Source organism: Lissotriton helveticus, chromosome 4_1, assembly GCF_964261635.1.
Source record: "Lissotriton helveticus chromosome 4_1, aLisHel1.1, whole genome shotgun sequence".
In the NCBI taxonomy this organism is placed as follows: Eukaryota; Metazoa; Chordata; class Amphibia; order Caudata; family Salamandridae; genus Lissotriton; species Lissotriton helveticus.
In genome coordinates, this window is record NC_136063.1 from 1,526,298,720 (window position 1) to 1,526,312,759 (window position 14,040).

Below are 14,040 nucleotides of genomic sequence, written 5' to 3' on the forward strand. Positions count from 1 at the left end.
GGATAATATACGCACTTTTTGTCATATTATCGGTGCTGCCAAGCGATCGCATCTCCCTGCTGCGGCCTTGGCCCTTGATGCGGAAAAGGCCTTCGACAAGGTTTCTTGGCCATTCCTTCGAGCTGTCTTATGCGCACATAACCTCGGAGACTCTTTCATTAATATGGTAATGTCCCTATATTCCCAACCTAAAGCTAATATTAGAGTTAATGGTGCTACGTCTTCGTTTTTTAATCTTCGTCAAGGCACGAGACAGGGATGTCCCTTGTCCCCTCTCTTATTTTTATTATCTATTGATCCTCTTCTCCGGCTGATTGACTTACACCCTGATGTAAAAGGTTTTTCTTTTGGCCCTCATTGTCTTAAAACTGCCGCTTACGCGGACGATGTTCTAATTTTCTCGGACGATATCGCCTTGGCCATCCCTGCTATCTCTGACACCATCTCCTTGTTTTCAAAGGTCTCGGGTTACACCCTAAATAAGGATAAGACGGAGATGTTCCCTTTAAATGCCTATTGTTTTCCTGCTCATATGGGTTTGGCTGGTTTTAAGTGGCAATCTAAACATCTCAAGTATCTGGGAATTTATTTCTGTTCTACTCTTCATGCCACTGTGGCGTATAATGAATCTCAGACTCTTCTCAAGGTCCGTAGTCTTTTGGATACATGGTCTCCAAAACATATCTCATGGTGGGGTCGCCTACAAACTCTGAAAATGATGATCACGCCGATCATTAATTTTGTTTCCTCCATGCTCCCGCTTAAATTGTCTGTTTCCTTCTTTCGGGAAATTGATGCTATAACATCTAAATTCCTATGGAATGGCAAACGAGCTTGTTTAGCATACAAATATTTGCGTCGACCCTGTGATATGGGAGGTTGTAATTTTCCTGATTGGGAGAAGTACCAAACAGCTTTCTTGGCTTCTCAAGGAGCGTTGTGGTTTGCTCCTCCAACTCGTCATGTTCCCTCTTGGTTGCTCGTCGAACAAGATTTGGCATCACCTTTACCTCTTGCCTCTTTTTGTACTACATCGTCTTTGCATATTCTGTTTTCACGATCTATTATTATTGATACAATTGCTGCGGTCAAGAAATTAGATAGGAAGATGGCCATTCCTCTGCATAAAACTAGATGGTCTTCTATTTGGAGAAACTCCAAAATCAAGCTGAATATTTCTCCCACCCTCATGACATATTGGGCAGCAAAGGGTATCTCTCTTGTTCAGCATCTGTATAGTGCCTCCGGGGACCCCTTACCGTTCTCTTCCTTGGCGCACACACACTCTTTGACAAATCTCGACTTTTATACCTTTCTTAAAATCAAGGTTGCCGTCTCTAAAGTCCGTCTTCACCCCTCTTCCTCCACCATTTCGCTGTTCCACATCTGGATCAAATCTGGTCATGTTGCCTCTAAAATATATAAATTTTTGTCTGCTACTTCGCTTCCTGATCAGACGATTGTCCAACAAAAATGGTCACGTCATTTTGATCATAATATCACGGACCATATCTCATCCGAAGCTTGGCAATCCATTGGTAAACTAGCTCTCCGTAATAAAATAGCTCCCTCCCTTATGCAATCCAAGTTTTTCTCGATCAATCTCCTCCACTGGACGCCTGTACGTCTTCACTCGCTCAACCTTAAAGATGATGATCTATGCTGGAGTTGCGGTTTGGAGGCTGGGGATTTTCCCCATATGTTTTATCACTGCTCCTTACTTAAACCTTTTTGGGATCTCATTCAGAAACATTTATCTCTTATTTTTAACATTGAGCTTCATCTCTCCTTTCCCTTAGTTTTATTAGGTCCCTTGGCTGCTCCTACCCCTCTCCCTTTGGACCCTTTGGAATTACAGTTACTAGATCTTCTTTTGACTGTTGCGGTTAAAATCATTCTTATGGAATGGAAATCCTTTTCGTCTGTCTCTTACCATACGTGGTGGGCGTGGATATCCTTTTTACGCAGTGCCCACACCTCGGTTGATCTAGCACACCTTACGCCTTCCATTTCTAAAGGGGTTTGGACAGCTTTGGATGATTATATGGAACTTTCCTCGAAAGGGTTAGTCCCTCAGTTCCCTGTTGCTCTGTCTGTCTAATTATTATCTGTTCTTTGTTCTAGATTGTGTTAGTCCTGTGGGAATCCTTCTTTTTCTTATTTCTGCTTTCCTGTCCTCTCTTCCCTTTCATCTTTTTTGCTACTATTTTCTTTGCCTTTCTACTTCTCTTTCTCTTCTTCTGTTTCCTCCCTTGTCCCCATTCCTAAATCAGATAGTGATACGGTTTGTTTTTGTTCACGGAAGCCCTATATTGGATCAGATCCTCTATTTCTCATCGATTTCTTTTGTGTCTTATTCACAGATATTTTACTCACTTATCAGGTTGGGCTCCGGTTGGCATTTTTTCAGCTTGTGGCTGAATGTATCACTTATATTGTATCTGGTTTTACTATTTGTATAATTTTCTTTCTCAATAAAACCTTCTTGAAATAAAAAAAAAAAAAACATTTAAAAAACATTTATGTTTAAAATTTAATATTGAGCGACCTCATTGTGAAACAAATACTTGGAAATCACAATGAAGAGAAAAATTTATAAAAAATGTACACTGTCTTCTCTACTTTTAAATAGACATTTTTTAACACTTTTACTTGTTTATATGTATGTGTTCACAAATTTGTAGTGCTCATTTATGTGTACTTATCTATTCTTGTGAAACACAAGTTTTTATATTTTGTCTATGTTGTGTATTTGTGTTTAACAGCCCTGAAGAAATCCCCTTGTTGGGACGAAACACATCGTCTGTATGGTGCTTCAACTGTGTTTTTTAAATAAAGAATATCAGATTGAAGAATACTATCCTTCATGAATCTTTAATATTGAATACTAAATGTGGTGGTGCACCTTTCCTGTCATATTCAATATTGTGGCCCTAGTCAACTACCAGAATCAATTGGGGACGGATGTATAAAGTGCGGTGTACCACATATAAAAACAGAGAGGTGATAGTTTTGTTCTCCAAACACCCTCTTATTAACTTCCTCCAAGTCCTTTACAAATCTATATAGTGACGGTATATAAATCACCCTATAAATACATCTGCTATTTTAACTAAGATAAAGACGAAGTGAAAACAATGTAACCTTTGAATCGTACGTCTTAGCAGCACAACTCCAATGGCTTTCCTCCTGGACAGCAGAGCGACATTTAGGGGAGACCCATTCAGTAGCAGGACCGGTGCCACTACCGGAGATCTGCCGGTTGCTCCTACCCGGCTCTAAACCGAAGCGAACATAGACCTTACAGGTATCAATAGCCCGCACACGTATGCAAAGGATACACCGCATGTCAACAGGCACACCCTTCTACTCTCCATTACTCCCACTGATCGGACTACCCAGACGAGAGACATATTATACTACCCGCATGCTACGAGAATAGACATAACATTCACTGACGGAGATGGAATCTCTATTTGAAGGTGGACAAGTACGCCCATTCGATCAGACAGTGGAAGAATTCGACCTCCCTCCCAGGCAATTCTTACTTTGTAGGTAGGCAGATCATAGCAAGTTACAGCCCATATCATAATCTAACAGAAGGAGAACCCAACACCCAACCGGTCATACATACTATTCGGCATATGGGAGCAGGTCAAGACTTAGTTACTTGGCTGTCCAAAGTAATACGAGAACTTATAAACCAACCACTTAGTACACTGAGGGAAACATGGGAGGAAGAACTTGGGCGCCTGTTGCATGACAAAGAGTGGGAGAAAACAGTCAAATATCCAAAGAAGGTGTCTCACAATGCACGTTTTAAAAACATACAATTCAAATATGTTTTAAAATAAAAATAAAAACATACAATTCTACATATTGCACAGGGCATATCGAATGCCAGTGCGACTTCAATGATACTTCCCTGCCACACAGTTCCAAAGTCCCAGATGCCAATCATAAGATGCAGACTTTCAACATATGTTCTGGATATGCCCTACAATGCAACCATACTGGTCTACCATACACGAAACACTGAGGGAACTTACGGGCCTGTCAGAAATGAACACTTGGGAAGCCTGCGCTCTTGGAGTATTCCGACGACGGAAACAGCACAAAGTGCAAATACGCTTATGTCACTGGCAATAGCTAAAAGAGGAATAGCTATGTGCTGGCGGGACCCAACAGGACCCCCAATAGCAAGCAGCATGGGTGGGAGCAGTAAACAAGTGGGGGGCAGCGGAAGAGTAAGCCATTAGAGGTGAAGAATTAAAAGGACTACGCAAACATCACATATCCATGGAGTGGACTTTACTCTTACACCGCCTCAAACAGCAGACAACCCGAGATGTCGCGATTGATTCATCTCAAACCCTTTCAATCCCACCGACACAGACCTCGATCACAGACGTTAACAGTAATCCCCAAGGTTCAACAACCACGTAACACCTCACGACAATTCACCCATACAATAAGCCAGAGAGTTGGAAACACTATAATAGACCTAACCACGCCTATTGACATAATGTCATATATACATAACGCCCTGCTTGAACAAAATCCTTAGATCTCACAACAACTGTCCCAGTTAAATCTCCCAGTTAACAGTTGAGAATGACGACGGCAGTTACCAAACCGGTAATCCATGGGAAGGAGATACATTATCATATGTAACTGAGTACATCGTGTAATCATATGCACATGAACAGTCATATCGAGTATAATGTAGGTGCCATTCTAGGCAAGCGACTGTAATTATAAAGATGCATATGGAGTATACAAGAAAGTATGTAACAAACTCAACCTGTGTATACCAATGTTTGATATGTTAAAATATGAAAATGCTCATAAAAAATATTTGACAAAAAAAAAACCAATAATGAAGAGTACTTCCTGAGTGTGACCACTGTAGCGCTGATCGGGACCACATGACAAGGACCCTCACCGGCAAGGAATATAAATGTTTCCTGAGGAAAAGTAGAGGAAACTACGAAGAGCATCTCAGCAGGAAAAAAGACCACACAATTAACCAGTATCAGCTCAGATTAGAGCGGGCCACACACTCCCTAGCTGGCGGCCTAATTATCCATTCCAGAAAAACTTGTATCCTTGTATTGAAGTGCAGCCGCAATGACAACAAGAATAACTCCAGCCCACACAAAATAAATTGTCAAATACCTTCTGGTAATAAAAATCTTAAACTGCAATGTTCAGAAAAGGCTAACTTTCTTTGTGGGTGAGTCACACACAGGGGTGGAGGTATAAAGCTGTCCCCCGCACAGCCAAGATCCCGCCCTCTTACGCCAGTGTAAAAATACTCTTCAAGCCAGGTGGAGGTGGAAGAGCCGTCAATTATCCAACTGACACCTCCAATTCATCTCACAGCAAATTAATCTCAATCACCAACATTCTAAAGTAAGCACCCGGACATTCCAATGACAATGGAATGCGGGGGTGGGGTGGGGAGTGGTGGAGGGGGGGGGGGCAGTGAACCAAGGGAAGGGAAGGAAGGAAATACCAACGAAGAGTAAAGGGAAGAAAGTATGTACAAGTGATTATACTGTTCTAATAAAGCAGGAAGAAAAGAAGTTACACCTAAACAGGGGTCTTGGTGGTTTCACTGCATGCCCTTCCAACTAGGGATCAATATGGCGTGTTTCCCTTTTGATGACCATGCTAGGGTGACCCACTGATGAGCCTACTTTCCCTTGAACATCCATTTGTTCCCTTTGTGACTTTTGTTCCGCCTCTTTGAGAATGGGATTCCAGTTGCCTTCCTCAGGCTTACAGCATGTTTCAATTTCCTCTGTTATATAATCTCCCAATTTCAGACCAGTTATTGGTTAAGGGAACCTCTTTATAATGGTCTTGTTGAAATTGGTAGAATCTGGTTACTGGCTCTGGGTGCCTTGACGTGGAACCGGCGCCTTCCCCTTCAGTTTGCTGCTCGTTTTTAATTTTATAATACTTTTTTATTTCCTTATTGTCCATGGCATACTTGATGAAGGATCTTGCAATTAGTGTGTAACTTCCATACTTCAGAGCTTCTGGTGCGCAAGTACAGACTTTCTTAAAGTTTATGTAATTATGTCAGATCGGCCACCACCTCCATTGGATTCAGTGAGACCTCCAACAAACATTGCCACACTACACCAGAATGATCCTCAAAGAGTAAGTGGAGAGATTAAACCATAGGTGCAGGAGATTCCTTATCTTTATCAGGGAGTCATCAGGAGCTTTTGGATGCTTTTAAATACAGTTTGTCACTAGGTGATTCCTTAGTTTCGCCTTATTTATTACAGACTCTACATTCCTTAGCTCCTTGGCTGCTTTGTACCCTTTTGTTTTGGAAAGAGGAGGGCTCAGCCAGCAAGCCGCAACAACCTATCGCTGACCGCGTTCACTTGCAGGAGGGCGTACTGCCAGTGCCTAGCACTTGCAGGCTGAACTCTCGTTTTTGTTTGCCAAAGCTGACGCCAATTTTGTGGCCACTGCTCTGCTTCAAGGCACCCCCATTCCCAGTGCTGAGACATGGGGCTATGCCAGCCCCAAAGGTAATGCCGTTCGACTCAGTGTATTCGCCTTCGCCCAGCGGAACACTTGCATTCGCTGTACTCCTGCCTTCTTCATGCCGTCCTCTCACTCCTTGCTCCTCGCTGCACAGTAGTCACTTCTTACTCCTAGCTCCGCCCTGTTGCTCTCTGCTCTAATGCTCTGACATCCAAGCGAAGGAGGATTTTGGATGCCCCATTGTTATGGGGTGATGCGTTTATACTGCACTTGTACTTGGCATTTACTGTCATGACCTCAGACACCTCTTTTTTCTTTGTGGTGATGTCAGCAGATTGATAGTGTTTGGAAACTATGGAGCTTGCAGCACAAGTCCGATGTATGACATGAGCTGCACTGTATTGAGATGATGGACTGGATTCACGCTAGCCTGGCTGATGAGAGGGTGTTACCCCGAAACCGGTCCAGGGATGCTGGTTTCCAGTCCAGGGAAGACCTGGCTTGGCAGTTTGGACTGGACTGTTCCCATGAGGCACAGGTTCAAGACTGGGGTGGCGAAGTGGGCTAAAGAACGATGATGGATTCACCCAGATCTGTGACTGGGGGTGAGTGTCTGAAAAGATTCAGCGCACCGTCCATCATCTCCTTGTATTTGCTTTTTTTGCCCTAAGTTGGCAGGGTATGCCCAGATGTGGGTCCCTTGCTCACTTTGCCACTGGAATCAATCTAGCCTGGCTGATGAGGGCTGTTAGCCCAAAACCGGTCCCAGGATTCTTGTTTCCAGTCCAGGGAAGACCTGGCTTGGCAGATCGGGCTGGACTGTTCCCAGGAGGCACAGGGTCAAGACTGATTTGCATATAGCCGGGTCTGAACTGGGGTGGCGAAGTGAGCTAAACAACGATGATGGATTCAACACAGATCTGTGATTGGGGGTGAGTGTCTGAAAAGAGTTAGCGCATCGTCCATCATCTCCTTGTGTTTGCTTAGTGAATTATACAGGGCACTGAGAACACTGGGAATGGCCTTTGGTGTTGTCCTGTGCGCAATATGAACAGCAGTGGCTGTTTTTCAGCAAAAGAGAGGGTCACAATGCACTACATTCAACGGCATTGAACACACCAGTATGTTACACAAACAAGCCCATGTCTATGACATACAAGGGCAAAGACCATGTCATGTATACTGAATGTACAGGGCCAGGTCTTTGGCCATATGAGTAAAAAACAGCAACAATATACACACAGACTGCCTGTGTGATGTCACATGGGCCATCATCAAGGTCATTTATCTGGGATGCCGTGTATTGTGTTATTTTCATGGGGTGTTAGATTTGCATAAAAACAAACCACAACTGTCTAATTTCAGTTGTTTTGAGATTTTGGGTCATATCAACAACGGCTCCCACCCCAATATTTGTCAAGGTTTCTAAAATTACCAGAGAATTATAATGTTGCTTAACCACTGTGACCATAGCAGTCTTGAGTCATGTCCTGCCTAGAGTGCCTTCATTTGCTGGGGTACTGCTTGTGGGGCATAGGTAAACAGTATCTCTGCTGACAATAAGCACGGGCGTTGCCAGTGTAAATTATGATCGGTAAAGAAAAATGTTTCTTTTACTGCTCAACACAAACAATACTTATGCATGTCAGAATATCATTAGTAAAAACATTGTTTAAAAAAATGCCCCCTGAATATTGTTTACAAAAAATAGAATCCCAGCGGGTGCAGAATGTATATTATTAACTCCAGTGTGGCAATGTTTTTCAAACTCTTTGGTTATGATGCGTGTGCCATACCAATAGCACAGTAAAAACACACCCACCAAAAAAAAAACAAGAAATCTGCGGCTATAACCAACGGTGAGTTATATCTGAACTATAACGCTCCTTAAAGTAAAAATGGTCAATTAATTTTATATTTACTTTTGTGTGTGTGATTTTGTTTTTTTGGTTTTTTTTTAATATGTGATGGAATTAGGAGGTCCAGGATGCGGAAGATCTCTATTTTTATTCGGTCGTTTAATTGATCGCCTTGTTTTCTTTATTATTTTAACAGTTTGTATACAATGTGAATTTTGCAATTTTCTTTTAAAGATATCTGTGTTATATCTAAATAAAGATTATTATTATTATTGTGTGTGTGATTATTTTAGTGCTGTGTGTTAACTTTCAGTTACTTCAGTGCGCTAAAGAAATTGATTGGACAGTGTATCTAAAGTGACGGGGAGGTCAGAGTCATGTCCAATGTTCTTCGGTTGCGACCCTTGATCAGTGAGGAATTCCTTCAGAAAAGAAGGCAGCATGCTTCATTCTTCATGTGTTTCCTGCACCGCATGTGGTTGAATGACAAGACACTTCATCATAGAGTACAGCTCAATAACTGTATAGTTTCTCTCCTGCCATCCTTCATGCACGGCAAACTATGCTGCAATAGGCAAACACACATTTCATCATGAAAAATGCTGAGACTGTGTACATACCTAGCGTCTTTAAAACATTGGCAAATTTGCAGACTTGCTTCAGCAGGTGGTCATATGAAATGGTGGTGTGATCGGTGGGCAGGTTGCCTTCCCTAAAAAATCAATGAAACAAAAACCAGGTGCTGTAATTTCAAACAGTGGGTGGGGACGTCTGCATGCACGAGTTTACATCATCTGATTTCCACATAGGCGTCTCCTCTGACGGAATTAATTATTCACCAGTTAACTAATGGGAACAGAAATAAAAGGGTGTTTTTTTTTTTTGCTTCATAGGTTTCTGCTTAATTATAAGAGCGTCACTTGTACTCAATTACAAGAGATGTTTTATACTAAAAGAAGATAATAACAGAATATAACAGTTTAGAATACTCCTTGAACCAGCTTTACTCTGAGAGTCCACACGGTTGATGACTGTCACGAAAACAACTCCACACGATGTGTGCTTACTGCTCTGGCAATTAAAAAAAGGTTGCACTTGTTGAAACTGAGAGAGAGAGTCTGTGTGTCTCTCTCTAGCTCTCTCAGATCTCTTACAGACTGAATTACCACTTGGAGTATAAGTATATAACTATTGGGTATTATTATTAAACAAACAGTTCAAAGGCCCACACTGCGTTAGGCTTTGAAGGATAAAAGGCTGAATCAGCCCTGCCAGCTTTAAAACTTGTGATCTGCAGTTCATATGGATGCCACAGTTGGAGGCTCTCAACTCAGTTTTTTGGTGAGCAAGGAGTAGCAAGAAAATGTAACCACCCCCCACCCACACGTTAAAACAAAGCTCTAATGGCACAAAGCAAGTGAGCCAATCCCTTCTTAGAAGGGTTTCCCTGTCTGTTCCATCCAGAGATTAATCCATTCACCATTCCATCCACCCACCGGTATCCAAAATGTCACCTTTACATTCTTACATCCATTCATTTTTCATGCATAATGCAATCTTTCCCCATTGCATCAAACAATACCCTCTGCCATCCACCGATCCATCTATCCATCCATCCACTCTGCCAAACATCCATCTTGCCATCCATTCATCCACCCATCATTTCACCTCGCCATCCATCAACATCCTTCAATCCACTCTGCCATCTATCCATCCATCCCCTCTGCCATCCTTTCACTCATCCGTCCACTCTGCCATCCATTCACTCATCCTTTTATCTACTCATCCCTCCATCCCTTTATTCTACCATCTTTTCACCACCTGTGCATCTGTCTATCCATCCTCTCACTCATCCATCCATCCATCATCCATCTTTTCACCTGTCTATCCACCTATCGATTCACTCATTCTTTCACCCATTCCTTCAAATACCCACACATTCATCCATCCACTCATTCATTCACCTTCTCATCCCTCCTTTCACCCTTCCTTTTATTCAATATTCCTGCCTTCTTTCTCTTTTCTATTTACCCATGTTTTGTTTTTCCTTGCTCCCGCTTGCTCTTCTATTGAGCTGTACTCCTTCATAAAGTTAATTATGAGATTTATTCTGCCAAATTGCTGACAGGAAAGGCCCCTAAAAAGCCCCATCCCCGTTGAGCTGCCAAAGCGGGTGATTCACGACGCCTGTGTTAGTGAGCTTCTTGACAGAATTACAGAGGTGATTCGCTGATACCGAAAGGTATAACACACACTATTTCCTGAGAATGCTTCCCTTCTGCCACAGACACAAGTTGTAGTACAACAAGATGTTCTTCTATGACCTATAACACTATAGGCCTCATTTATGAAAAGTGGCGCATCGCTGCGTGAAAACAGCAATGCGTCACTTTTCATTGCACCCTCCTTGCGACATGCGGGATGTGTCATATTTACAGTATGATGCATCATGTCACAAAGAGTTACAGATACGTCAGTATTTCTGACGTATCTGTAGGCGCAACAATGACGCATTGCAGGAGTGTGTCACATGGGCAAGTCCCATTTCAAATTTGCCTGCGTCAGTCTTAAGTCTGCTGTGAGGCAGGCGTAAGATATTGACGCATTCGCGTCCTAGAGTGACGCAGTGTAATCTCATAGATTTCAAGGCGTCACTTTTACGAGGCTTACTTGCGTCAAGGCGTCCACCCTGTATACATTATATCTGGCGCAGGCATAATGTGGCGCAGGGGTTCACAAAGTGACGCATCTACCTAGATGCCTCACTTTGTAAATATGACGCAACATGGTGCATTTTTTGCCTTGCTTGTGCGTCACAAACAGTGAGGCACCGGCAGCGCAAAAGTGACGTATGGGCTCATAAATAAGCCCCTATGTTTTGTTATGTGATCAGCAACTGCAAAGTGCCTTCTAACATCACTTTAAAACCAAAGTGCTTTCTTAAACTTTTATGCATTTTCTTATAGCTCTAGGCTTTCCATCGACCAACCAGGTATATTTTTTTCGTTCTGTTTGGATAGTACATGTTTCTTAAATACCTAGATTAGAAATCTGGATGGATGGCAACCCAAACGGCAGAGGTCCTTACTCGAGGGCACACATGGCAGGCACCAGCTTGGAGAGTTGTTGTTGCGTAGCCAGGATATCCCAGACCCTTTTCCACACTTGATCAGTCCTATAGGTGGGCTTTGGGACAGGGGGACAATCGAAAAATCCACTGCGCGCCCTATGCCCCCAATTGAGATATTTGGATTTTGCCCTCTTCTCCCAAATAGTTGACTTCATGGGTGTTGATAAATGGCAGTCAGGCGGATGCATAATGTTATCGGACCTACATCCAGAGGGACAGTTCGGCACTAAGCAGGAGGCGATGGAATCTTTTGGTATAGGAGAGGGGCAATTTTTTACAATACACCAAAATAGCAGCGGCTGCAGGAGGATGCCGGCTCATTACACATTTATACAGGGTGCTACACACAGACTGGAGACTACCGCAGCTTTGTGTAGAGAAGGCCTGGCAGAGTGTCAGTGACTAGCAAATCAATCCCAAAGATTGGTTAAAAAGTCATTCGGGGTACGAAAGGTGTCAACTTGCGCCAGATTCAAGCAGATGCAATACAATATTGTACACATGGGGGCCGATTCATAGAACTAATCTGAGACAAAATCCTAAACTTACTACTTTTGGTATCCACAGAAGGCATTTCTGTGAATACCAAGAGTAGTAAGTTTAGTAGTCCTAACTTTACTACTACTAATTGCCTTCTGTGAATACCAAAAGCAGTAAGCTTAGGATTTTGTCTCAAGTTAGTAGTAGTAAAAGTTAGTAGTCCTAACTTTACTACTACTAAATGCATTCTGTGAATACTAAAAGTAGTAAGTTTAGGATTTTGTCTCAGATTAGTTCTGTGAATAGGCCCCATGGTATATTTATCCCCTAAGAGAGTGCATTCGTAGCTTTCTGGACAAACGTCCTGTCCTGTATCAAACACATTACTGGGTGGGACATCCCCCAACAGATAGTCCAATGTGCATTGGGACAGATCCTCGATAGTCCTAAAAAGACTCTGAGCGATCAGCTGGATTAGCCCCCGACAGTGGAGGCATGGAAACAGGACCTACTTGTGTGGGCCCTAGTTGAAGAGGCACCTGTGAAAAAATGCGCAGGAATGTAAAGACTGCGGATGCCCTGCTGGCCTGGGGTGCTATGACACAAGCACTACTGGAACCCCCTGAGAAGGATGGCCCAGGAGGGATTGAGGGGGAGGAAAGCGGTTTGACTTTGTTGACTTAGAATTAAATGTATGATCAAATGTGGCCCACTACACTTGTTTGACTTCATGAAACTGAGATGTGACCGAAACAAGTTGATATCCTCCTCTGATATTTGTGTAATTTACTGGTAGCCAGGGGGATGGAGGAAGTGGGGTGGCCTGGAAGGTCTTCTAAAATTACCAGTTTGTATTTCATTTTCTAAATTTGAGGCTTTCTGGTTGCAGCCTGCACCATATTTGTGTCATTAGGCGGGGAAGGGAATGCTATTCATATCCAATTATTATATGCTTATACTTACTACTCTGCCATTTCCCATTAATATTATTGCATTGAACGCTGTAATGAGTGAGACCTGCCAATGAAAATAAATACTTCAAAAAACAAAAAACTGGATTAGAAATGGCTCACGTTTGTTAATGTGAAAGTGTAAGAAATCCACCTTTTCTGACTAGTCACCCCTGTTTTTTCCCCTTTTGCTGGACACTATATTTTTACTGGATTTACAACTCTGTGCACTTTACTCCTACAAATCAGTAGTGAAGTGCCTGTGCACTTTACTCCTGCAAATCAGTAGTAAAGTGCCTGTGCTACACTTTTAAACGTAGGGGAATTGGCATGCTACTAATAGGTAACATTGCCTTGCCAATAAGTATATAGAACAAAATGGTACTCAAGGGCCTGGAAGCTAAATGCCAGCACCTACTGTGCCAACCACTATAGTGGCAGCGCAAACCTGGATACAGGACTACCACTTTAGCCAGATTGTAACAGTGCAAAACATGCACTGTGACCTGTCAAAATAACCCCTTGTTGACAGGCGAAATCTACTATTTTACATATTAATAGGTCACCTCAAGTAAGCCTCAGAGCTCACAAATTAAGGTGCATGGTATTTAAAAGTAGGACATGTCAAAAATAAATATGAACATGTCCCTACAGTGACAAGCCCCGAAAATGGATTTCAAAGTGGCGTGCCTAGTTGTCCTATGTAGAAAACCAGACTGTAGATGCAAATACTAATACTTTATCTCTGGAATGGGACCAGCTAGAAAAATAATTAAACAACTATTTTAAATATTTATTATTAATCAAATTCAGTGGTAAAGTCAGATGCAATTGAGGCGTACTGAAAAGGGAGAGAACAGGATATCAAAACAATTCTTATGGATCCCAATGTAGTTGCTGAAAGAGCCTGGAGTTGTCCTAACAGACTTCTGTATCTGGGTTTATTGTGGTTACAGTACAGGCTCCGACCTGGATTTGAGTGTTAGATGTGGGAGGAAACCAGAACTGCCATAATAGATCCTCACACACAAACACCCTCAGCCCTCTGACCCCAAGTTTAGTGTAGCTGAAGACTTTGCTGTTTGAAAATGCCAGCACATGGCATTTTGGG

The 14,040-nt window shown here is 42.5% G+C and overlaps 1 protein-coding gene across 1 annotated transcript in view; it reads right to left on the bottom strand.

Moving 5' to 3' along the window:
* Positions 1 to 14,040, bottom strand: part of ACSS2 (acyl-CoA synthetase short chain family member 2) — a 181,375-nt gene that overhangs the window by 144,882 nt on the left and 22,453 nt on the right. Inside the window, exon 3 of the mRNA XM_078686275.1 lies at positions 8,990 to 9,081. Coding sequence (XP_078542401.1) covers positions 8,990 to 9,081 — 92 coding nt within the window. The remainder of the gene's footprint in view (positions 1 to 8,989; positions 9,082 to 14,040) is intronic.